General features: G+C 52.2%; 1 protein-coding gene across 1 annotated transcript in view; it reads left to right on the forward strand.

Annotated features, from left to right (window-relative positions):
- Positions 1 to 25,204, forward strand: part of agbl2 (AGBL carboxypeptidase 2) — a 310,115-nt gene that overhangs the window by 114,086 nt on the left and 170,825 nt on the right. Inside the window, exons 11-12 of the mRNA XM_072518765.1 lie at positions 12,489 to 12,555; positions 13,600 to 13,707. Coding sequence (XP_072374866.1) covers positions 12,489 to 12,555; positions 13,600 to 13,707 — 175 coding nt within the window. The remainder of the gene's footprint in view (positions 1 to 12,488; positions 12,556 to 13,599; positions 13,708 to 25,204) is intronic.

Below are 25,204 nucleotides of genomic sequence, written 5' to 3' on the forward strand. Positions count from 1 at the left end.
TGTACAGTGAATAGAATATTGCTGGAGGGGACTGACTACAATATATAGGGTATTTCGGGAGGGGACTGTGTATAGTGGATGGGGTATTTCTGGAGGGGACTGTACAGCAGATGGAGTACTTCTGGAGTGGATGGGATGTTTCTGGAAGGATTTTGATTTTGTTTATTGTCACGTGTTCAAAGGTATTGTGAAAAGTATTTTTCTGCGAACAGTGCAACAGATCATTAAGTACATGAAAAGAAAAAGAAATAAAAGAAAATGCATAATAGGGCAACACAAGGTACACAATGTAAATGCATAACACCGGCATCGGGTGAAGCATACAGGGGTGTAGTGTTAATGAGGTCAGTCCATAAGAGGGTCATTTAGGAGTCTGGTAACAGCGGGGAAGAAGTCTGTTTGTGTGTGTTCTCAGACTTTTGTATCTCCTGCCCGATGGAAGAAGTTGGAAGAGTGAGTAAGCTGGGTGGGAGGGGTCTTTGATTATGCTGCCCGCTGTCCCCAGGCAGCGGGAGGTGTAGATGGAGTCAATAGATGGGAGGCAGGTTTGTGTGATGGACTGGGCTGTGTTCACGACTCTCTGAAGTTTCTTGCGATCTTGGGCTGAGCAGTTGCCATACCAGGCTGTGATGCAGCCTGATAGGATGCTTTCTATGGTGCATCTGTAAAAGTTGGTCAGGGTTAATGTGGACATGCTGAATTTCCTTAGTTTCCTGAGGAAGTATAGGTGCTGTTGTGCTTTCTTGGTGATAGCGTCGACGTGGGTGGACCAGGTCAGATTTTTGGAGATGTGTAGCCCTAGGAATTTGAAACTGCTAACTATCTCCACCTCGGCACCGTTGATGCTGACAGGGGTGTGTACAGTACTTTGCTTTCTGAAGTCAATGACCAGCTCTTTAGTTTTGCTGGCATTGAGGGATAGATTGTTGTCACTGCACCGCTCCACTAGGTTCTCAAGCTCCCTCCTTGTGATGAACGGTTACTGTAACACTGTACCCTTGTCATCATGTAAGGTGATGTCCCCTTTAAGACCAGGCTTGGAACCCTGCGGAACTCCGCCTCCGGCTCCGCCCATCTGGGAGCCGTATATAAGGGGCCGCCTTGTGGGCAGTGCAGCAGTTAGCACACGTCTCGGCACTAGTTTAGTTCTTAGTTTATTAAAGCCTTCTTTACTGTTTACACTCTAAGCCTCGTTATTGAGGGTACCACACTCCTGTATTCTGACTCGTCGTTATTCGAGATTGGCCCACTATGATCGTATCGTCAGCAAACTTGTAGATGGAGTTGGAACCAGATTTTTCCACGCAGTCTTGTGTGTACAGGGAGCACAGTAGAGGGCTAAGTACATAGCCTTGCGGGGCCCCGGTATTGAGGACTATTGTGGAGGAGGTGACGAATGTGATATAAAATAGTTACTTTAGAGATATTAGTTACTGTAATGTAGAGATAGGCCAGTCTCATCCTGGTGAGTTCACAGACAAAGGATTTCAGACCGCATGGCAAAGCAAGGAAGAGGTGTGTCCAGCTACGGAGGGGAAAAGGATGCTGGGTAATAGGGGCCAGAGGAAGGGATTGGAAGTGAGCCAATTAGGATGTATGGCCAGGTCAGGAGGGGTATAGGATGACCTATGGGAATCGAGTATGTGAAACTTGATGCCATTTGTGTTATTAGTAGAGATCCCTTTGTCCTACAGACTCACTTGATTCCGGAGGTGTACAAAGCAAGATGTGCTTTGTCCCGCTGTGAATTGAGAAAGACTTGCAAGTCAAATAAAATAACTAATGCTGTACCTGCAAATCCATCTCGACTTTTATTGAGGCCAGACTGACGGGTAAAGACATTTGGGATTTGTCAGAGGTGGTGTTGTTTATTCTTACTGATTGTGGTCTGTGGGTTAAAAAGTTAGGATCCAGTTGCAGAGTGAGGAGCCAAGTTCTAGGTTTTGGAGCTTTGATATGAGTTTGGCTGGAATTATGGTGTTGAAGGTGGAGCTGTAGTCAATAAATAGGAGTCCTGGCTACCGGTGGTGGCCATGAAGGAGTAAGTCGCACATTTGGTGGCTCCCGCTCGGGTCGGACTTTTGGACCTTTTCCCCCGATTTTCTACTGGACTAGAATTGACAAATTGATGACAGAGGCAATTGTGTACTGAATTCCCACTTCGGTGCATGGAGAGGAGGGCTAGACGTGCTCGTAAAGACTGAAACAGAAAGACAGAGAAGGCTTGGGCTGAAGCTGCAGGGGGAGAAAGCATGGCGGAGGACCGGACCTCTGGCTCGGCGACCCAGCGGTCAATGGAGCAGCTGATGCAACGTATTCAGGAAGCTTCGCTAAGCAGAAACGGGACTGCTTGGACCCGATAAAAGAGTCAATTGAGCGGATGGAGCTTAGATTGGGCGCCCAAGATCGGGCGATCCAGAAAGTAGAAAAGGCGCTGGCTGACCAGGAGGAACATCAAACTGCGGTGGAATTTGGAGGTGGGGATGCTGAGAGACCAGCAGAAAAAGCTCCTGGAGAAGGTGGAGGACCTAGAGAATAGGACCCGCGTGCAGAACTTGAGAATCTTTGGGCTACCAGAGGGGTCCGAAGGAGCGGACGCTGGGGCATGCATGACGGCCATGTTTGAGAAGCTGCTGAGAGATGGGGCATTCTCCCGACCCTTAGACATAGACAGAGCTCACAGAACACTCGCGAGGAAGCCGCGAATGGGAGACACCCCGAGGGCAATGGTGGTGAGATTCCATATGTACTTGGATAAGGAGTGCATTCTACAATGGGCCAAGCAGACACGGAGCTGCAAATGGGACAACAGTATCCTGCGGATCTACCAAGACCTGAGTGCGGAGGTGGCCAGGGGAAGAGTGGGCTTTAACCAGATCAGGTCGACCCTTTTTACGAAAAAGGTGAAGTTCGGACTGTTGTATCCGGCCTGTCTCTGGGTCACGTACGAGGAACAGCACTTTTATTTTGAGTCACCTGAGGACGCGCTGGACTACGCGAAAAGGAAAGGACTGGTGGTGGACTGAGAACTTGTGAACTTTGCTGCAACGTTCATGTTGTTAAAAAAATGTTTCTCGGTTTTTGTTTTGTGTATGCTGTCTGTAATGCCTTCTGTACTGATTTGGGGCCAGTTGCAGAGATGAGTAAGTTAAGGTTTACATTTGCACTATTGGGGGATGGAGGTGTGCTTGTTTAGATTTTGGATCTCTTACTTGATTTTGTTAGCGTTTTTTTCTTCCTGTTTTTTTTCTGTCGGGCAATTGTGCTGGGATTGTTTGTCATTGGAATATGTATGTATGAGCGGCGGGGGGGGGGAACAATAGGTGGGAGACTTTTTGGCACCGGGGGGGCACCAAGGTAGCTGGGCGGGCTAGCTCACGGAAGCGTAGTGGGGTGTGTGCATATGTTAGGTTTATTAAAGAGGTTGAGTTACACTGTGTTGTTACTGGGGGGAGGGGAGGAAAATATTCTGCTGATGAGGGAGGGACTTGTGCTAAGGGAAGTCGGAGGCGGAGGCTGCCTGGAGGCGGGCCGGTGGAGGCGCGGAGCAAGGGCTGGAGGCTGCCCAAAAAAGGACTGATCGGTGATGGGCGTTGGGGGGGGGGGGGGGGGGTAAATGAGCCCCCCAACTAGGCTGATCACCTGGAACGTACAAGGGCTAAATGGGCTGGTCAAGTGGGCACGCGTTTTCGCGCATCTGAGGGGACTGAAGGCGGACGTGGTAATGTTGCAGGAGACGCACCTTAGGGTAACTGACCAGATTAGATTGAGGAAAGGCTAGGTCAGTCAGGTGTTTCACTCGGGACTAGATTGAAACACTAGAGGGGTCGAGATCCTGATCAATAAGCGGGTGGTGTTTGAGGCGGGTAGAATAGTTTCGGATGTGGGAGGTCGGTACATTATGGTCAGTGGGAAACTGGAGAGGGTGCAGGTGGTATTAGTAAATGTGTATGTGCCAAGTTGGGACGATGTGGAGTTTATAAAGAGGATGCTGGGGAAGATACCGGACCTGGACTCGCACAGGTTGGTCATGGGAGGGGACTTCAACACAGTTATTGACCCTGGCTTGGACTGGTCAAGCTCGAAAACAGGCAGGGTGCCAGCAATGGCAAGGGAACTAGGGGGGTTCATGGAGCTGATATGGATCCATGGAGATTTGGGCAGCCGAGGGTGAAGGAGTTCTCCTTCTACTCACACGTGCATAAAGTGTACTCCCGGATTGATTTCTTGATTTTGAGCAGGGCCTTACTGGCTGGCGTGGTGGACACGGGGTACTCGGCGATCACAATTTCAGACATGCTCCGCATTGGTTGACCTGCAGGTTAGTAAAGACAGTAACCAGCACCTGCACTGGAGGTTAGATGTGGGACCTTTGGCTTACGAAGGGGTGTGCGAGCAGCTGAGGAAATGTATTCAGAACTACCTGCAGGTCAACGACACGGGGGAAATTTCAGCAGCGATGGTCTGGGAAGCACTGAAGGTGGTGGTCGGGGGGAGCTGATCTCGATCCGGGCCCATAGAGAGAAGGTAGACAGGACAGAGACGGACCGACTGGTAAAGGAGATACTACAGATCGAAAGGAGGTATGCGGAGACCCCAGAAGCAGGGCTTTTAAGGGAACGACAGAGGCTACAGGCGGAGTTGGGTTTGTTAACCACAGGGAGGGGGGTGGAACAGCTGAGAAAGGCGAGGGTGGAGATCTATGAGCACAGAAAGAAGGCCAGCAGAATGCTTGCACAGCAGCTTAGAAAGAGGGAGGCAGCCAGAGAGATTGGGAAAGTAAATGACGGAGATGGGAACCTGGTTGGAGATTCAGCAGCGGTGAATAAGGCGTTTAAGGATTTTTACAGTTGGCTGTAGGGGTCGGAACCCCCAACGAGGCCGGAGGGGATGAGGCACTTCTTGGGGGGGCTGAATTTCCCAAAGGTGGACGGGGAGCTGGTAGAAGGGCTGGGGGCCCCGATCGGGTTGGAAGAGATAGTGGAGGGTCTGAAGGCCATGCAGTCGGGTAAAGCCCGAGGCCAGACGGTTACCCAGTGGAGTTCTATAAAAAGTTCTCTGGGATATTGGAACCGTTGTTGATGAGGACGTTCAATGAGGCAAGGGAGGGAGGGGTGCTGCCCCCGACGATGTCTCAGGCCATGATTTCGCTGATCCTGAAGCAGGACAAGAACCCGGAGCTGTGTGGGTTCTACAGGCCGATATCCTCGTTGAATGAGGACGGCAAACTGCTGGCCAAAATGTTGTCCTCCAGGATTGAGGATTGTGTTCCGGACGTTATTGGGGAGGACCAGAAGGGGTTTGTTAAGGGTAGGCAGTTGGTGGCCAAAATAAGAAGGGAAATGTAAAGCTATGGACAGTATAATGGTTAATGGAGATCAAGGCAGCAGGTTACGTGACAGGTTATTATGTAGAGATATGGGTTCAAAGACAAGGAAAATTAGGAGAAAGGGTAAGAGGAAAAATAAATTGCGAAAAGTTACAGATCAAGGTGTTAGGATTCATAACAAAGACATAAAAAACAGCATAAGTGTACTTTACCTGAATGCTCGTAGTATACGAAATAAGGTAAATGAGTTGATGGCGCAAATCATCGTGAATGACTATGATTTAGTGGCCATTACTGAAACATGGTTAAAAGATGGTCACGACTGGGAGTTAAATATCCAAGGGTATCAGACTATACGAAAGGATAGAATGGACGGTAAGGGCGGTGGTGTAGCTTTGTTGTTTAAGGATGGCATCCGGGCAATATTGGTGCTATGGAGGACAAGGTTGAATCAATTTGGGTGGAAATCAGGACTAGTAAGGCGAAAAGGTCACTGATAGGAGTAGTCTATAGGCCACCAAATAGTAACAGGATGGTAGGGCAGGCAATAAGCAAAGAAATAACCGATGCATGTAGAAATGGTACAGCGGTTATCATGGGAGATTTTAATCTGCATATCGATTGGTTTAACCAGGTTGGTAAAGGCAGCCTTGAGGAGGAGTTTATAGAATGTGCCCGGGATAATTTCCTGAAACAGTATGTAATGGAACCTACAAGGGAACAAGCGGTCCTAGATCTGGTCCTGTGTAATGAGGCAGGATTGATTAATGATCTCATAGTTCGTGATCCTCTTGGAAGGAGCGACCACAATATGGTGGAATTTAAAATACAGTTGGAGGATGACAAGGTAAAATCAAACACTAGTGTTTTGTGCTTAAACAAAGGCGATTACAATGGGATGAGAGAAGAACAAGCTAAGATAGACTGGGAGCAAAGACTTCATGGTGAAGCAGTTGAGGAACAGTGGAGAACCTTCCGAGCGATCTTTCACAGTGTTCAGAAAAGGTTCATACCGACAAAAATGAAAGACGGTAGAAAGGGGAAAAATCGACCGTGGATATCTAAGGAGGTGAGGGAGAGTATCAAATTGAAGGAAAAAAAATACAAAGTGGCAAAAATTAGTGGGAGACTAGAGGACTGGGAAGTCTTTAGGGGACAACAGAAAGCTACAAAAAAAGCCATAAAGAAGAGTAAGGTAGACTATGAAAGTAAACTGGCTCAGAACATAAAAGCAGATAGTAAAAGCTTCTACAAATATATAAGACAAAAAAGAGTGGCTAAGGTAAATATTGGTCCTTTGGAAGATGAGAAGGGAGATTTAATAATAGGAGACAGGGAAATGGCTGAGGAGCTGAACAGGATTTTTGAGTCAGTCTTCACAGTGGAGGACACAAATAACATGCCAGTGACTGATGGAAATAAAGATATGATAGGCGAGGACCTTGAAATGATTGTAATCACTAAGGAGGCAGTATTGGGCAAGCTTATGGAGCTAAAGGTAGACAAGTCTCCTGGCCCTGATGGGATGCATCCCAGAGTGTTAAAAGAGATGGCTAGGGAAATTGTAAACGCACTAGTGATAATTTATCAAAATTCACTAGACTCTGGGGTGGTCCCAGAGGATTGGAAAGTAGCAAACGTGACACCACTGTTTAAAAAAGGAGGTCGGCAGAAAGCGGGTAATTATAGGCTGGTAAGCTTAACTTCGGTTGTAGGGAAAATGCTGGAATCTATCATTAAGGAGGAAATAGCGGGGCACCTGGAGGGAAATTGTCCCATTGGACAGATGCAGCATGGGTTCACAAAGGGTAGGTCGTGTCTGACTAATTTGGTAGAATTTTTTGAGGACGTTACCAGTGCAGTAGATAATGGGGAGCCAATGGATGTGGTATATCTGGATTTCCAGAAAGCTTTTGACAAGGTGCCACACAAAAGGTTGCTGCATAAACTAAAGATGCATGGCATTGAGGGTAAAGTGGTAGCATGGGTAGAGGATTGGTTAACTAACAGAAAGCAGAGAGTGGGGATAAATGGATGTTTCTCTGGTTGGCAACCTGTAACTAGTGGGGTCCCATAAGGATCAGTGTTGGGCCCGCAGTTGTTCACAATTTACGTAGACGATTTGGAGTTGGGGACCAAGTGCAATCTGTCAAAGTTTGCAGACGACACTAAGATGAGTGGTGAAGCAAAAAGTGCAGAGGATACCGGAAGTCTGCAGAAGGATTTGGATAGGTTAGGTGAATGGGCTAGGGTCTGGCAGATGGAATTCAATGTTGCCAAGTGTGAGGCTATCCATTTTGGGAGGAATAACAGCAGAATGGATTATTATTTAAACGGTAAGATGTTAAAACATGCTGCTGTGCAGCGGGACCTGGGTGTGCTGGTGCACGAGTCGCAAAAAGTTGGTGTGCAGGTGCAACAGGTGATTAAGAAGGCTAATCGAGTTTTGTCTTTCATTGCTAGAGTGATGGAGTTCAAGACTATTGAGGTTATGCTGCAATTGTATAGGGTGTTGGTGAGGCCGCATCTGGAGTGTTGTGTTCAGTTTTGGTCTCCTTACCTGAGAAAGGACATATTGGCACTGGAGGGAGTGCAGAGGAGATTCACTAGATTGATCCCAGAGTTGAGGGGATTAGATTATGACGAGAGGTTGAGTAGACTGGGACTGTACTCATTGGAGTTTAGAAGGATGCGGGGGGATCTTATTGAGACATATAAAATTATGAAGGGAATAGATAGGATAGATGCGGGCAGGTTGTTTCCACTGGTCGGGGAAAGCAGAACTAGGGGGCATAGCCTCAAAATAAGGGGAGGTAGATTTAGGACGGAGTGTAGGAGGAACTTCTTCACCCAAAGGGTTGTGAATCTCTGGAATTCCTTGCCCAGTGAAGCAGTTGAGGCTCCTTCTTTAAACGTTTTTAAGAAAAAGATAGATGCCTTTCTAAAGAATAAAGGGATTCGGGGATCTGGTGTACGGGCTGGAGAGTGGAGCTGAGTCCACAAAGATCAGCCATGATCTCATTAAATGGCGGAGCAGGCTCGAGGGGCTAGATGGCCTACTCCTGCTCCTAGTTCTTATGTTCTTATGTTCTTATTAAATGTGATCATGATGCAGACGGTGAAGATGACGGTCCTCCCGAGATTCCTGTTTGTATTTCAGTGTCTCCCCATCTTTATTCCGTGATCCTTTTTTAAACGGGTCAACAAAGTGATCACTGGCTTTGTTTGGGCGGGCAAGAACCCGCGAGTAAGGAAGGTAATGGGGAGAGGGCGGGCTGGCGCCGCCAAAGTTTAGTAACTATTACTGGGCGGCGAATATAGCTGTGATCAGGAAGTAGGTGGTGGGGGAGAGGTCGGCTTGGGTGTGTATGGAGGTGGCTTCCTGCAAGGGCACCAGTTTGGGGGAATTGGTAACTGCGCCTCTGCCGTTCCCGACAGCATGGTACTCCACCAGCCCCGTGGTGGTGGCGGCCCTGAGAGTCTGGGGGCAATGGAGGAGGCATGTGGGAGCAGAGGGAACATCAGTCTGGTCCCCAATCTGTAATAATCACCGATTTGCCCCGGGGACTATGGATGGGGGGTTCCGGATATCGCGGGGAGCAGGGATTGAGAGCATGGGGGAATATGTTTATAGAGGGGAGCTTTCGAAGTATGAGGGCGCTGGAGGAGAAGTTTTTTGTTGGCGAGGGGAAACAAATTCAGGTACCTGCAGGTGCGGGACTTCCTAAGGAGACAGGTTTCAACCTTCCCGCTCCTACCATCAAGGGTGATTCAGGACAGGGTAGTTTCCAGAGGGTGGGTAGGAGAAGGGAGTGTCTCTGACATTTACAAGGAACTTTTGGGGTCAGAGGAGACGCAGACCGAGGAGCTGAAGCGCAAGTGGGAGGAGGAGCTGGGAGGAGAGATAGAGGATCGTCTATGGGCAGACGCGTTGAGTCGAGTCAATATGTCTGCAACATGTGCCAGGCTCAGCCTGATACAATTCAAGGTCATTCACCGGGCTCACATAACAGTGGTCCGGATGAGCAGATTCTTTGGGGTGGAAGACAGGTGTGCAAAGTGTGCGGGAGGGCCAGTAAACCATGTCCACATGTTCTCAACATGTCCGAAGCTTAGGGGATTTTGGCAGGGGTTTGCGGAGGTCATGTCCACGGTGTTAAAAACAAGGGTGGCACCGAGTCCAGAGGTGGCGATTTTCGGGGTGTCGGAAGATCCGGGAATCCAGGAGGAGAAAGAGGCAGATTTTCTCGCCTTTGCTTCACTGGTAACCCGGAGACGGGTACTATTAGCTTGGAAGGACTCAAAGCCCCCCGAGGTCGGAGACCTGGCTATCGGACATGGCTAGCTTTCTCTGTTTGGAGAAAATTAAGTTCGCCATGAGAGGGTCAATGTTCGCCCGGAGGTGGCAACCGTTCGTCGACTTCTTTGCGAAAAATTAATCGTCAGCAGAAGTGGGGGGTTAGTTTAGCTTAGAGTAGAGGGTCAATAAAGGTGGGACCTGTAAGGGAGGGAGACGGCTTTTGCACTTGTTGTAAAACCAAAAATACCTCAATAAAATGATTACAAAAAAAAAATAGGAGTCTGATGTAGGAGTCCTTGTTGTCGAGATGCTCTGGGGATCAGTGTAGGGCCCGGGAGATGGCGTCTGCTGTGGACCGGTTGCGGTGGTATGCGAATTGCAGTGGATCAAGGCGTTCTGGGAGTGTGGAGGTGATGCACATCATGGCCAACCTCTCGAACACTTCACTACAACTGAAGTCAGGGCCACTGGACGGTAGTCATTGAGGCATGTTGCCTGGTTGTTCTTTGGCACCGATATGATGGTGGTCTTCTTTAAGCAGGTGAGGACCTCGGAGTGGAGTAGGGACAGGTTAAAGATGTCCGCGAACACGTCTGCCAGCTGGTCCACGCAGGCTCTTAGTGCACGACCAGGGATCCCATCTGGACCCGTCATCTTCCGAGGGTTCATTTTCAGGAAACTCAGTCTGACTTTGGATGCTGAGATGGTGGGTATGGGTGTGTTATGGGCTGCTGGGGCACTCGACAACGGATCGTTTGTTTCCTGCTCGAACCAAGCAGAAAATGCATTGAGTTCATCGGGGAGGGGTGCGCTGCTGTACAGTGGATGTGGTATTTCTCGAGGGGATTGTGTACTGTGGATAGAATATTTCCGGTGGGGACTGTGTAAAGTGGATGGAGTATTTCTGGAGAGGACTGTGTACAGTGGAAGTCAACTGTGTACTGTGGGTAGGGTATTTCTGGAGGGGACTTTGTAAAGTGTATGTGGTATTTCTGGAGGGCACTGTGTACCGTGGATAGAGTATTCCTGGAGGGGACTGTGTTCAGTATATGGGGATTTCTGGTGGGGACTGTGTACAGTAGGTGGGGGTTTCTCGAGGGCTCTGTGTACAGTAGGTAGGATTTCTAGAGGGGACTATGTACAGTAGATGGAGTATTTATGGATGGGACTGTGTACAGTGGATGGAACATTTCTGGAGGCGATGTGTACCTTGGATCGAATATCCTGGAGGGGACTGTGTTCAGTATATGGTAATTTCTGGAGGGGACTGTGTACAGTAGCTGGGGGTTTCAGGAGGGGAGTGTGCGCAGTAGATGGGGTATTTCTGGAGGGGACTATGTACAGTGAATGGGGTATTTCTGGAGGGGACTGTGTACAATGAATGGGGTATTTCTGCAGGGGACTGTGTACAGTGGATGGAAAGTTCTGGAGGGGACTGTGTACAGTAGGTGGGGTATTTCTGGAGGGGGCTGTGTACAGTAGATGGAATGGCTGGAGGGGACTGTGTACAGTGGATGGGAATTTCTGGAGGGGTCTGTGTATAGTCGATGGGGTATTTCTGGAGGGGACTGTGTACAGAGATGGGGTATTTATGGAGGAGACTGTGTACAGTGGATAGAGTATTCCTGGAGGGAACTATGTACAGTATCTGGGGATTTCTGGAAGGACTGTGTTCATTAGATGGAGATTTCTGGAGGGGACTGTGTACAGTGGATGGGTATTTCTGCAGGGGAATGTGTACAGGAGATGGGTATTTCTGGAGGGGACTATGTGCTGTGGATAGAATATTTCTGGAGGGGACTGTGTACAGTAAATGGGGTATTCCTGGAAGGGACGGTGTACAGTGGATGGGAATTTCTGGAGAGGACTGTGTACAGTCGATGGGGTTTTTCTGGAGGGGACAGTGTACAGTAGATGAGGTGTTTATGGAGGGGACTGTGTACAATGGATAGAATATTCCTGGAGGGGACTATGGGTATTTCTGGAGTGGACTCTGTACAGTAGATGTGGATTCTTGGAGTGGACTGTGTACAGTAGATGGAGATTTCTGGAGGGGACTGTGTACAATGGATGGGAATTTCTGGAGGGGACTGTGTACAGTAGATGGGGTATTTCTGGAGGGGACTGTGTACAGTATATGGGGTTTTCTGGAAGGACTGTGTACTGTAGATGGGGATTTCTGGAGGGCAATGTGTACAGAAGATGGGGTATTTCTGGAGGGGACTGTGTATAATGGATGGGAATTTCTGGAGGGGACTGTGTACAGAAGATGGGGTATTTCTGGAGGGCACTGTGTACAGTACATGTGGTTTTCTGGAGAGGGCTGTGTACAGTGGATGGGGATTTCTGGAGGGGACTGTGTACAATTGATGGGAATTTCTGGAGGGGACTGTGTACAGTATATGGGGTTTTCTGGAAGGGCTGTGTACAGTAGATGGGGATTTCTGGAGTGGACTGTGTACAGTGGATGGGGATTTATGGAGGGGACTGTGTACAGTAGATGGGGATTTCTGGAGTGGACTGTGTACAGTGGATGGGGATTTATTGAGGGGACTGTGAACAACTAGGTAGAGTATTTCTGGAGGGGCTGTGCACTGTGGATGGGGATTTCTGGAGAGTACTGTGTACAGTTGAAGGAGTGTTTCTGGATGAAACTGTGTAAAATGGTTGGAGTATTTCTGGACGTGACTGTATAAAGTGGTTGGAGTATTTCTGGAGGGGACTGTGTACAGTAAATGCAATGCGTGGGGATGGTGAGTCTGTAATTTATGAGTGAGTGACTTGACGAACGGGGATGATGGAGAAAGTCTGTGTGAAACTGTTCCTCTCTTACTGTAGCTTTATTCATATTTCTTTCAGCACCAGTGGATCGGACAGCTCCGTGTCCGATGGACCCCCAGCACATTTGATGAGTCTCAGAGAGAAGGTTAGTGAGGACAAAGATGCTGTTCATTTATTTTTATTCTATCATGGGAGGGTGGCCCTCATTAGCAGGACCAGTGTTTGTTGGCCAGAGTCAACCGCTTTGCCATGTGAGTCTGGAGTCACATGCAGGCCAGACCGGATAAGGATTCGCAAGGCCGAAACTTTGTGTACCTTGCCTGTGAGCATGCCTTGAATCAGCAGGGCCTAGCGTTCTGCTGGCTATTTCATTTGCATTGCAATCTAATCAAATGAAATGAAAAGCACTTCCACATCTCTGTCCTCAAATTTTGGGATGATTTTGGAAAATTGAGAAAGTACAGCTCTTGTTCCTGAGTTAGGGTAGCTCCCTCACTAGCAATGCCTTCAATTGGGCCAGTGAAAATGGAAAACATTGGAGTGATTAGATTCACATATTTAAAATGTTGCAAGAATGTTAATCAGGTAGATAGAGAGAAACTTTTTTGTCTGGTGGGCAGTCCAGAGGAAGAGGGCAGAACATTCATATTTGAGCAAGAGCATTCAGGAAATTCAGCCACTCCCCCAATTGCACACAGCCTCATTCCCAGACGGATTGCTCGTGGAAAATGGTTCCAAGACACTAATGGTTAATGGGTGGGGCAATGTCCCTCTGGTCCTGGCCAATCAGCATCATCACATTTAATTGTCTGGCCATAAACATGTGGGACCTTGCTGTGCGTAAATTGGATGGTGTGTTTTCTGCATTACAACAAGGACTGCTCTTCACAATGATTCAATTAGCTGTAACGTGCTTTGGGATGTTCGGTGTTTGTGGAAAGGGGCAGCATAAATGTACCTTTATGCCTTAATCATATATTTGCACAGGCGTGTGGGAGGGCCATTGTACTGTCCTCCAGGTGGTGATCAGGAGCAGAAATTGTAGACTTTAGGTGAACTGGCCCCTCTGGAGAAAGCCAACTCCAGTGCCATAGCCCATTGTGAAAGATATAGACCCAGTTAAGCCAACATTCCCACCAACTGGATCCCACGTTGACCACTTTATCTATACCCTGCTTCCATTGCCCAGACTCGACAGAAGAAGAAGAAGCTGAGGACACGAAAGGAGAGGAACAGACTGCGCCAGCATCAGCTCCTCAATGTGTCTTTTCTGCCAGTTCAGATCAGGCATCAGACAGTGAGTAACCATTAATCCAGGGGAATCTGAGTCAGTGCAGTCATCCAGCATGGCAGGAGAAATGGTGAGAAGAACTGGGGGTGTGGGTAGTGACGTTCTGGGGAGTGAGTGAGTGATGTTCTGGGGAGTGAGTGAGTGATGTTCTGGGGAGTGAGTGAGTGACGTTCTGGGGAGTGAGTGAGTGACGTTCTGGGGAGTGGCTGACGTTCTGGGGAGTGGGTGAGTGACGTTCTGGGGAGTGAGTGAGTGACGTTCTGGGGAGTGAGTGAGTGACGTTCTGGGGAGTGGGTGACGTTCTGGGGAGTGGGTGAGTGACGTTCTGGGGAGTGAGTGAGTGACGTTCTGGGGAGTGAGTGAGTGACGTTCTGGGGAGTGAGTGAGTGGCGTTCTGGGGAGTGAGTGGGTGACGTTCTGGGGAGTGAGTGAGTGACGTTCTGGGGAGTGAGTGAGTGACGTTCTGGGGAGTGAGTGAGTGACGTTCTGGGGAGTGGGTGACGTTCTGGGGAGTGGGTGAGTGACGTTCTGGGGAGTGAGTGAGTGACGTTCTGGGGAGTGAGTGAGTGACGTTCTGGGGAGTGAGTGAGTGACGTTCTGGGGAGAGAGTCAGTGACGTTCTGGGGAGTGAGTGAGTGACGTTCTGGGGAGTGAGTGAGTGATTTTCTGGGGAGTGAGTGAGTGACGTTCTGGGGAGTGGGTGAGTGACGTTCTGGGGAGTGAGTGAGTGACGTTCTGGGGAGTGAGTGGGTGACGTTCTGGGGAGTGAGTGAGTGACGTTCTGGGGAGTGAGTGAGTGACGTTCTGGGGAGTGAGTGACGTTCTGGGGAGTGGGTGAGTGACGTTCTGGGGAGTGAGTGAGTGACGTTCTCGGGAGTGAGTGAGTGACATTCTGGGGAGTGAGTGACGTTCTGGGGAGTGGGTGAGTGACGTTCTGGGGAGTGAGTGAGTGACATTCTGGGGAGTGAGTGAGTGACGTTCTGGGGAGTGAGTGAGTGACGTTCTGGGGAGAGAGTCAGTGACGTTCTGGGGAGTGAGTCAGTGACGTTCTGGGGAGTGGCTGACGTTCTGGGGAGTGAGTGAGTGATGTTCTGGGGAGTGAGTGAGTGACGTTCTGGGGAGTGGCTGACGTTCTGGGGAGTGAGTGAGTGACGTTCTGGGGAGTGAGTGAGTGATGTTCTGGGGAGTGAGTGAGTGATGTTCTGGGGAGTGAGTGAGTGATGTTCTGGGGAGTGAGTGAGTGACGTTCTGGGGAGTGAGTGAGTGACGTTTTGGGGAGTGGGTGAGTGACGTTCTGGGGAGTGAGTGAGTGACGTTTTGGGGAGTGGGTGAGTGACGTTCTGGGGAGTGAGTGAGTGACGTTCTGGGGAGTGAGTGAGTGACGTTCTGGGGAGTGAGTGAGTGACGTTCTGGGGAGTGGCTGACGTTCTGGGGAGTGAGTGAGTGACGTTCTGGGGAGTGAGTGAGTGACGTTCTGGGGAGTGAGTGAGTGACGTTCTGGGGAGTGGGTGAGTGACGTTCTGGGGAGTGAGTGAGTGACGTTCTGGGGAGTGAGTGAGTGACGTTCTGGGGAGTGAGTGAGTGACGTTCTGGGGAGTGAGTGAGTGACGTTTTGGGGAGTGGGTGAGTGACGTTCTGGGGAGTGAGTGAGTGACGTTCTGGGGAGTGAGTGAGTGACGTTCTGGGGAGTGAGTGAGTGACGTTCTGGGGAGTGGCTGACGTTCTGGGGAGTGAGTGAGTGACGTTCTGGGGAGTGAGTGAGTGACGTTCTGGGGAGTGAGTGAGTGACGTTCTGGGGAGTGGGTGAGTGACGTTCTGGGGAGTGAGTGAGTGACGTTCTGGGGAGTGAGTGAGTGACGTTCTGGGGAGTGAGTGAGTGACGTTCTGGGGAGTGAGTGAGTGACGTTCTGGGGAATGAGTGAGTGACGTTCTGGGGAGTGAGTGAGTGACGAACTGGGGAGTGAGTGAGTGACGTTCTGGGGAGTGAGTGAGTGACGTTCTGGGGAGTGAGTGAGTGACGTTCTGGGGAGTGAGTGAGTGACGTTCTGGGGAGTGAGTGAGTGACGTTCTGGGGAATGAGTGAGTGACGTTCTGGGGAGTGAGTGAGTGACGAACTGGGGAGTGAGTGAGTGACGTTCTGGGGAGTGAGTGAGTGACGTTCTGGGGAGTGAGTGAGTGACGTTCTGGGGAGTGAGTGAGTGCGTTCTGGGGAGTGAGTGAGTGACGTTCTGGGGAGTGAGTGAGTGACGTTCTGGGGAATGAGTGAGTGCGTTCTGGGGAGTGAGTCAGTGATTTTCTGGGGAGTGGGTGAGTGACGTTCTGGGGAGTGAGTGATGTTCTGGGGAGTGAGTGAGTGACGTTCTCGGGAGTGAGTGAGTGACGTTCTCGGGAGTGAGTGAGTGACATTCTGGGGAGTGAGTGATGTTCTGGGGAGTGAGTGAGTAACGTTCTGGGGAGTAAGTCAGTGACGTTCTGGGGAGTGAGTGAGTGACGTTCTGGGGAGTGAGTCAGTGACGTTCTGGGGAGTGAGTCAGTGAGGTTCTGGGGAGTGGCTGACGTTCTGGGGAGTGGCTGATGTTCTGGGGAGTGAGGGAGTGACGTTCTGGGGAGTGAGTGAGTGACGTTTTGGGGAGTGGGTGAGTGACGTTCTGGGGAGTGAGTGAGTGACGTTCTGGGGAGTGAGTGAGTGACGTTCTGGGGAGTGAGTGAGTGACGTTCTGGGGAGTGAGTGAGTGACGTTCTGGGGAGTGGCTGACGTTCTGGGGAGTGAGTGAGTGACGTTTTGGGGAGTGGGTGAGTGACGTTCTGGGGAGTGAGTGAGTGACGTTCTGGGGAGTGAGTGAGTGACGTTCTGGGGAGTGAGTGAGTGACGTTCTGGGGAGTGAGTGAGTGACGTTCTGGGGAGTGGCTGACGTTCTGGGGAGTGAGTGAGTGACGTTCTGGGGAGTGAGTGAGTGACGTTCTGGGGAGTGGGTGACGTTCTGGGGAGTGGGTGAGTGACGTTCTGGGGAGTGAGTGAGTGACGTTCTGGGGAGTGAGTGAGTGACGTTCTGGGGAGTGAGTGAGTGACGTTCTGGGCAGTGAGTGAGTGACGTTCTGGGGAGTGAGTGAGTGACGTTCTGGGGAGTGAGTCAGTGACGTTCTGGGGAGTGAGTGAGTGACGTTCTGGGCAGTGAGTGAGTGACGTTCTGGGGAGTGAGTGAGTGCGTTCTGGGGAGTGAGTCAGTGACGTTCTGGGGAGTGAGTGAGTGACGTTCTGGGGAGTGAGTGAGTGACGTTCTGGGGAGTGAGTGAGTGACGTTCTGGGGAGTGAGTGAGTGACGTTCTGGGGAGTGAGTGAGTGCGTTCTGGGGAGTGAGTCAGTGACGTTCTGGGGAGTGAGTCAGTGACGTTCTGGGGAGTGGGTGAGTGACGTTCTGGGGAATGAGTGAGTGACGTTCTGGGGAGTGAGTGAGTGACGTTCTGGGGAATGAGTGAGTGACGTTCTGGGGAGTGAGTGAGTGACGTTCTGGGGAGTGAGTGAGTGACGTTCTGGGCAGTGAGTGAGTGAGTGTCGTTCTGGGGAATGGATGAGTGACGTTCTGGGGAGTGAGTGAGTGACGTTCTGGGAGTGAGTGAGTGACGTTCTGGGGAGTGAGTGGGTGACGTTCTGGGGAGTGGGTGAGTGACTTTCTGGGGAGTGAGTGAGTGACGTTCTGGGGAGTGAGTGAGTGACGTTCTGGGAGTGAGTGAGTGACGTTCTGGGGAGTGAGTGAGTGACGTTCTGGGGAGTGAGTGACGTTCTGGGGAGTGAGTGACGTTCTGGGGAGTGAGTGAGTGATGTTCTGGGGAGTGAGTGAGTGACGTTCTTGGGAGTGAGTGAGTGACGTTCTGGGGAGTGAGTGGGTGACGTTCTCGGGGGTGAGTGAGTGACGTTCTGGGGAGTGAGTGAGTGACGTTCTCGGGAGTGAGTGAGTGACGTTCTCGGGAGTGAGTGAGTGACATTCTGGGGAGTGAGTCACGTTCTGGGGAGTGGGTGAGTGACGTTCTGGGGAGTGAGTGAGTAACGTTCTGGGGAGTAAGTCAGTGACGTTCTGGGGAGTGAGTGAGTGACGTTCTGGGGAGTGAGTCAGTGACGTTCTGGGGAGTGGCTGACGTTCTGGGGAGTGGCTGACGTTCTGGGGAGTGAGGGAGTGACGTTCTGAGGAGTGAGTGAGTGACGTTCTGGGGAGTGAGTGAGTGACGTTCTGGGGAGTGAGTGAGTGACGTTCTGGGGAGTGAGTGGGTGACGTTCTGGGGAGTGAGTGAGTGACGTTCTGGGGAGTGAGTGAGTGACGTTCTGGGGAGTGAGTGAGTGACGTTCTGGGGAGTGAGTGAGTGACGTTCTGGTGAGTGAGTGAGTAACGTTCTGGGGAGTGAGTGAGTGACGTTCTGGGGAGTGAGTGGGTGACGTTCTGGGGAGTGAGTGAGTGACGTTCTGGGGAGTGAGTGAGCGACGTTCTGGTGAGTGAGTGAGTGACGTTCTGGGGAGTGAGTGAGTGACGTTCTGGGGAGTGAGTGAGTGACGTTCTGGGGAGTGAGTGAGTGACGTTCTGGGGAGTGAGTGACGTTCTGGGAAGTGGGTGAGTGACGTTCTGGGGAGTGAGTGAGTGACGTTCTGGGGAGTGAGTGAGTGACGTTCTGGGGAGTGAGTGAGTGACGTTCTGGGGAGTGAGTGAGTGACGTTCTGGGGAGTGAGTGAGTGACGTTCTGGGGAGTGAGTGACGTGCTGGGGAGTGAGTGAGTGACGTTCTGGGGAGTGAGTCAGTGACGTTCTGGGGAGTGAGTGAGTGACGTTCTGGGGAGTGAGTGGGTGACGTTCTGGGGAGTGAGTGAGTGACGTTCTGGGGAGTGAGTGACGTTCTGGGGAGTGAGTGAGTGACGTTCTGGGGAGTGAGTGACGTGCTGGGGAGTGAGTGAGTGACGTTCTGGGGAGTGAGTCAGTGACGTTCTGGGGAGTGAGTGAGTGACGTTCTGGGGAGTGAGTGGGTGACGTTCTGGGGAGTGAGTGAGTGACGTTCTGGCGAGTGAGTGAGTGACGTTCTGGGGAGTGAGTGAGTGACGTTCTGGGGAGTGAGTGAGTGACGTTCTGGGGAGTGAGTGGGTGACGTTCTGGGGAGTGAGTGAGTGACGTTCTGGGGAGTGAGTGAGTGACGTTCTGGGGAGTGAGTGAGTGACGTTCTGGGGAGTGAGTGGGTGACGTTCTCGGGGGTGAGTGAGTGACGTTCTGGGGAGAGAGTCAGTGATGTTCTGGGGAGTGAGTGAGTGACGTTCTGGGGAGTGAGTGAGTGACGTTCTGGGGAGTGAGTGGGTGACGTTCTCGGGGGTGAGTGAGTGACGTTCTGGGGAGTGAGTGAGTGATGTTCTGGGGAGTGAGTGAGTGACGTTCTGGGGAGTGAGTGAGTGACGTTCTCGGGAGTGAGTGAGTGACGTTCTCGGGAGTGAGTGAGTGACATTCTGTGGAGTGAGTGACGTTCTGGGGAGTGGGTGAGTGACGTTCTGGGGAGTGAGTGAGTAACGTTCTGGGGAGTAAGTCAGTGACGTTCTGGGGAGTGAGTGAGTGACGTTCTGGGGAGTGAGTCAGTGACGTTCTGGGGAGTGAGTGAGTGACGTTCTGGGGAGTGGGTGAGTGACGTTCTGGGGAGTGAGTGAGTGACGTTCTGGGGAGTGAGTGGGTGACGTTCTCGGGGGTGAGTGAGTGACGTTCTGGGGAGTGAGTGAGTGACGTTCTCGGGAGTGAGTGAGTGACGTTCTCGGGAGTGAGTGAGTGACATTCTGGGGAGTGAGTGACGTTCTGGGGAGTGGGTGAGTGACGTTCTGGGGAGTGAGTGAGTAACGTTCTGGGGAGTAAGTCAGTGACGTTCTGGGGAGTGAGTGAGTGACGTTCTGGGGAGTGAGTCAGTGACGTTCTGGGGAGTGAGTCAGTGACGTTCTGGGGAGTGGCTGACGTTCTGGGGAGTGGCTGACGTTCTGGGGAGTGAGTGAGTGACGTTCTGGGGAGTGAGTGAGTGACGTTCTGGGGAGTGAGTGAGTGACGTTCTGGTGAGTGAGTGAGTAACGTTCTGGGGAGTGAGTGGGTGACGTTCTGGGGAGTGAGTGAGTGACGTTCTGGGGAGTGAGTGAGTGACGTTCTGGGGAGTGAGTGAGTGACGTTCTGGGGAGTGAGTGGGTGACGTTCTCGGGGGTGGGTGAGTGACGTTCTGGGGAGTGAGTGAGTGACGTTCTGGGGAGTGAGTGGGTGACGTTCTCGGGGGTGAGTGAGTGACGTTCTGGGGAGTGAGTGAGTGACGTTCTGGGGAGTGAGTGAGTGACGTTCTGGGGAGTGGCTGACGTTCTGGGGAGTGAGTGAGTGACGTTCTCGGGAGTGAGTGACGTTTTGGGGAGTGGGTGAGTGACGTTCTGGGGAGTGAGTGAGTGATGTTCTGGGGAATGAGTGAGTGACGTTCTGGGGAGTGAGTGGGTGACGTTCTCGGGGGTGAGTGAGTGACGTTCTGGGGAGTGAGTGAGTGACGTTCTGGGGAGTGAGTGAGTGACGTTCTGGGAAGTGGGTGAGTGACGTTCTGGGGAGTGAGTGAGTGACGTTCTGGGGAGTGAGTGAGTGACGTTCTGGGGAGTGAGTGAGTGACGTTCTGGGGAGTGAGTGAGTGACGTTCTGGTGAGTGAGTGAGTAACGTTCTGGGGAGTGAGTGAGTGACGTTCTGGGGAGTGAGTGGGTGACGTTCTGGGGAGTGAGTGAGTGACGTTCTGGGGAGTGAGTGAGTGACGTTCTGGGGAGTGAGTGAGTGACGTTCTGGGGAGTGAGTGAGTGACGTTCTGGGGAGTGAGTGACGTTCTGGGAAGTGGGTGAGTGACGTTCTGGGGAGTGAGTGAGTGACGTTCTGGGGAGTGAGTGAGTGACGTTCTGGGGAGTGAGTGAGTGACGTTCTGGGGAGTGAGTGAGTGACGTTCTGGTGAGTGAGTGAGTAACGTTCTGGGGAGTGAGTGAGTGACGTTCTGGGGAGTGAGTGGGTGACGTTCTGGGGAGTGAGTGAGTGACGTTCTGGGGAGTGAGTGAGTGACGTTCTGGGGAGTGAGTGAGTGACGTTCTGGGGAGTGGGTGACGTTCTCGGGGGTGAGTGAGTGACGTTCTGGGGAGTGAGTGAGTGACGTTCTCGGGAGTGAGTGAGTGACGTTCTCGGGAGTGAGTGAGTGACATTCTGGGGAGTGAGTGACGTTCTGGGGAGTGGGTGAGTGACGTTCTGGGGAGTGAGTGAGTGACGTTCTGGGGAGTGAGTGAGTGACGTTCTGGGGAGTGAGTCAGTGACGTTCTGGGGAGTGAGTCAGTGACGTTCTGGGGAGTGGCTGACGTTCTGGGGAGTGGCTGACGTTCTGGGGAGTGAGGGAGTGACGTTCTGGGGAGTGAGTGAGTGACGTTCTGGGGAGTGAGTGAGTGACGTTCTGGGGAGTGAGTGAGTGACGTTCTGGGGAGTGAGTGAGTGACGTTCTGGGGAGTGGCTGACGTTCTGGGGAGTGAGTGAGTGACGTTCTGGGGAGTGAGTGAGTGACGTTCTGGGGAGTGAGCGAGGGACGTTCTCGGGAGTGAGCGAGTGACGTTCTGGGGAGTGGGTGACGTTCTGGGGAGTGGGTGAGTGACGTTCTGGGGAGTGAGTGAGTGACGTTCTGGGGAGTGAGTGAGTGACGTTCTGGGGAGTGAGTGAGTGACGTTCTGGGGAGTGAGTGAGTGACGTTCTGGGGAGTGAGTGAGTGACGTTCTGGGCAGTGAGTGAGTGACGTTCTGGGAGTGAGTGAGTGACGTTCTGGGGAGTGAGTGAGTGACGTTCTGGGGAGTGAGTGAGTGACGTTCTGGGGAGTGAGTGGGTGACGTTCTGGGGAGTGGGTGAGTGACTTTCTGGGGAGTGAGTGAGTGACGTTCTGGGAGTGAGTGACTGACGTTCTGGGGAGTGAGTGACGTTCTGGGGAGTGAGTGAGTGATGTTCTGGGGAGTGAGTGAGTGACGTTCTTGGGAGTGAGTGAGTGACGTTCTGGGGAGTGAGTGACGTTCTGGGGAGTGGGTGAGTGACGTTCTGGGGAGTGGGTGAGTGACGTTCTGGGGAGTGTGAGTGATGTTCTGGGGAGTGGGTGAGTGACTTTCTGGGGAGTGAGTGAGTGACGTTCTGGGGAGTGAGTGAGTGACGTTCTGGGGAGTGAGTGAGTGTTGTTCTGGGGAGTGAGTGAGTGACGTTCTGGGGAGTGAGTGAGTGACGTTCTGGGGAGTGAGTGAGTGACGTTCTGGGGAGTGAGTGAGTGATGTTCTGGGGAGTGAGTGAGTGACGTTCTTGGGAGTGAGTGAGTGACGTTCTGGGGAGTGAGTGGCGTTCTGGGGAGTGGGTGAGTGACGTTCTGGGGAGTGGGTGAGTGACGTTCTGGGGAGTGAGTGAGTGACGTTCTGGGGAGTGGGTGAGTGACGTTCTGGGGAGTGAGTGAGTGAAGTTCTGGGGAGTGAGTGAGTGACGTTCTGGGGAGTGAGTGAGTGACATTCTGGGGAATGAGTGAGTGACGTTCTGGGGAGTGGATGAGTGACGTTCTGGGGAGTGAATGAGTGACGTTCTGGGGAGTGAGTGGGTGACGTTCTGGGGAGTGGGTGACGTTCTGGGGAGTGAGTGAGTGACGTTCTGGGGAGTGAGTGAGTGACGTTCTGGGGAGTGAGTGAGTGACGTTCTGGGGAGTGAGTGACGTTCTGGGGAGTGAGTGAGTGATGTTCTGGGGAGTGGGTGACGATCTGGGGAGTGAGTGAGTGACGTTCTGGGGAATGAGTGAGTGACATTCTGGGGAGTGAGTGGGTGACGTTCTGGGGAGTGAGTGAGTGATGTTCTGGGGAGTGGCTGACGTTCTGGGGAGTGAGTGAGTGACGTTCTGGGGAGTGAGTGACGTTCTGGGGAGTGAGTGAGTGATGTTTTGGGGAGTGGGTGACGATCTGGGGAGTGAGTGAGTGACGTTCTGGGGAGTGAGTGAGTGACGTTCTGGGGAGTGAGTGGGTGACGTTCTGGGGAGTGAGTGACTGATGTTCTGGGGAGTGAGTGAGTGACGTTCTGGGGAGTGAGTGAGTGATGTTCTGGGGAGTGAGTGGGTGACGTTCTGGGGAGTGAGTGAGTGACGTTCTGGGGAGTGAGTGATTGACGTTCTGGGGAGTGAGTGAGTGGCGTTCTGGGGAGTGAGTGAGCGACGTTTTGGGGAGTGAGTGAGTGACGTTCTGGGGAGTGAGTGAGTGACGTTCTGGGGAGTGAGTGAGTGACGTTCTGGGGAGTGAGTGAGTGACGTTCTGGGGAGTGAGTGAGTGACGTTCTGGGGAGTGGGTGAGTGACGTTCTGGGGAGTGCGTGAGTGACGTTCTGGGGAGTGGGTGAGTGACGTTCTGGGGAGTGAGTGAGTGACGTTCTGGGGAGTGAGCGAGTGACGTTCTGGGGAGTGAGTGAGTGACGTTCTGGGGAGTGAGTGAGTGCGTTCTGGTGAGTGAGTGACGTTCTGGGGAGTGAGTGAGTGACGTTCTGGGGAGTGAGTGAGTGACGTTCTGGGGAGTGAGTGAGTGACGGTCTGGGGAGTGGGTGACGTTCTGGGGAGTGAGTGAGTGACGTTCTGGAGAGTGAGTGAGAAACGTTCTGGGGAGTGAGTGAGTGACGTTCTGGGGAGTGTGTGACGTTCTGGGGAGTGAGTGTGTGACGTTCTGGGGAGTGAGTGAGTGACGTTCTGGGGAGTGAGTGAGTGACGTTCTGGGGAGTGAGTGAGTGACGTTCTGGGGAATGAGTGAGTGACGTTCTGGGGAGTGAGTGAGTGACGTTCTGGGGAGTGAGTGAGTGACATTCTGGGGAATGAGTGAGTGACATTCTGGGGAATGCGTGAGTGACGTTCTGGGGAGTGGGTGACGTTCTGGGGAGTGGGTGAGTGACGTTATGGGGAGTGGGTGAGAGACGTTCTGGGGAGTGAGTGAGTGACGTTCTGGGGAGTGAGTGAGTGACGTTCTGTGGAGTGAGTGAGTGACGTTCTGGGGAGTGAGTGAGTGACGTTCTGGGGAGTGAGTGAGTGACGTTATGGGGAGTGGGTGAGTGACGTTCTGGGGAGTGAGTGAGTGACGTTCTGGGGAGTGAGTGAGTGACGTTCTGTGGAGTGAGTGAGTGACGTTCTGGGGAGTGAGTGAGTGACGTTCTGGTGAGTGAGTGAGTGACGTTCTGGGGAGTGAGTGGGTGACGTTCTGGGGAGTGAGTGAGTGACGTCCTGGGGAGTGAGTGACGTTCTGGGGAGTGAGTGAGTGACGTTCTGGGGAGTGAGTGAGTGTTGTTCTGGGGAGTGAGTGAGTGACGTTCTGGGGAGTGAGTGAGTGACGTTCTGGGGAGTGAGTGAGTGACGTTCTGGGGAGTGAGTGAGTGATGTTCTGGGGAGTGAGTGAGTGACGTTCTTGGGAGTGAGTGAGTGACGTTCTGGGGAGTGAGTGGCGTTCTGGGGAGTGGGTGAGTGACGTTCTGGGGAGTGGGTGAGTGACGTTCTGGGGAGTGGGTGAGTGACGTTCTGGGGAGTGAGTGGGTGACGTTCTGGGGAGTGGGTGACGTTCTGGGGAGTGAGTGAGTGACGTTCTGCGGAGTGAGTGAGTGACGTTCTGGGGAGTGAGTGAGTGACGTTCTGGGGAGTGAGTGATTGGCGTTCTGGGGAGTGAGTGAGTGACGTTCTGGGGAGTGGCTGACGTTCTGGGGAGTGAGTGAGTGACGTTCTGGGGAGTGAGTGAGTGACGTTCTGGGGAGTGAGTGAGTGACGTTCTGGGGAGTGAGTGAGTGACGTTCTGGGGAGTGAGTGAGTGACGTTCTGGGGAGTGGGTGAGTGACGTTCTGGGGAGTGAGTCAGTGACGTTCTGGGGAGTGAGTGGGTGACGTTCTGGGGAGTGAGTGAGTGATGTTCTGGGGAGTGAGTGAGTGACGTTCTGGGGAGTGAGTGAGTGACGTTCTCGGGAGTGAGTGAGTGATGTTCTGGGGAGTGAGTGAGTGACGTTCTGGGGAGTGAGTGAGTGACGTTCTGGGGAGTGAGTGATTGACGTTCTGGGGAGTGAGTGAGTGACATTCTGGGGAGTGGCTGACGTTCTGGGGAGTGAGTGAGTGACGTTCTGGGGAGTGAGTGAGCGACGTTTTGGGGAGTGAGTGAGTGACGATCTGGGGAGTGAGTGAGTGACGTTCTGGGGAGTGAGTGAGTGACGTTCTGGGGAGTGGGTGACGTTCTGGGGAGTGAGTGAGTGACGTTCTGGGGAGTGAGTGAGTGACGTTCTGGGGAGTGAGTGAGTGACGTTCTGGGGAGTGAGTGACGTTCTGGGGAGTGAGTGAGTGATGTTTTGGGGAGTGAGTGAGTGACGTTCTGGGGAGTGAGTGAGTGACGTTCTGGGGAGTGAGTGAGTGACGTTCTGGGGAGTGAGTGAGTGACGTTCTGGGGAGTGAGTGAGTGACGTTCTGGGGAGTGAGTGACGTTCTGGG

This window comes from Scyliorhinus torazame, chromosome 10 (assembly GCF_047496885.1).
Source record: "Scyliorhinus torazame isolate Kashiwa2021f chromosome 10, sScyTor2.1, whole genome shotgun sequence".
Taxonomy (NCBI): Eukaryota; Metazoa; Chordata; class Chondrichthyes; order Carcharhiniformes; family Scyliorhinidae; genus Scyliorhinus; species Scyliorhinus torazame.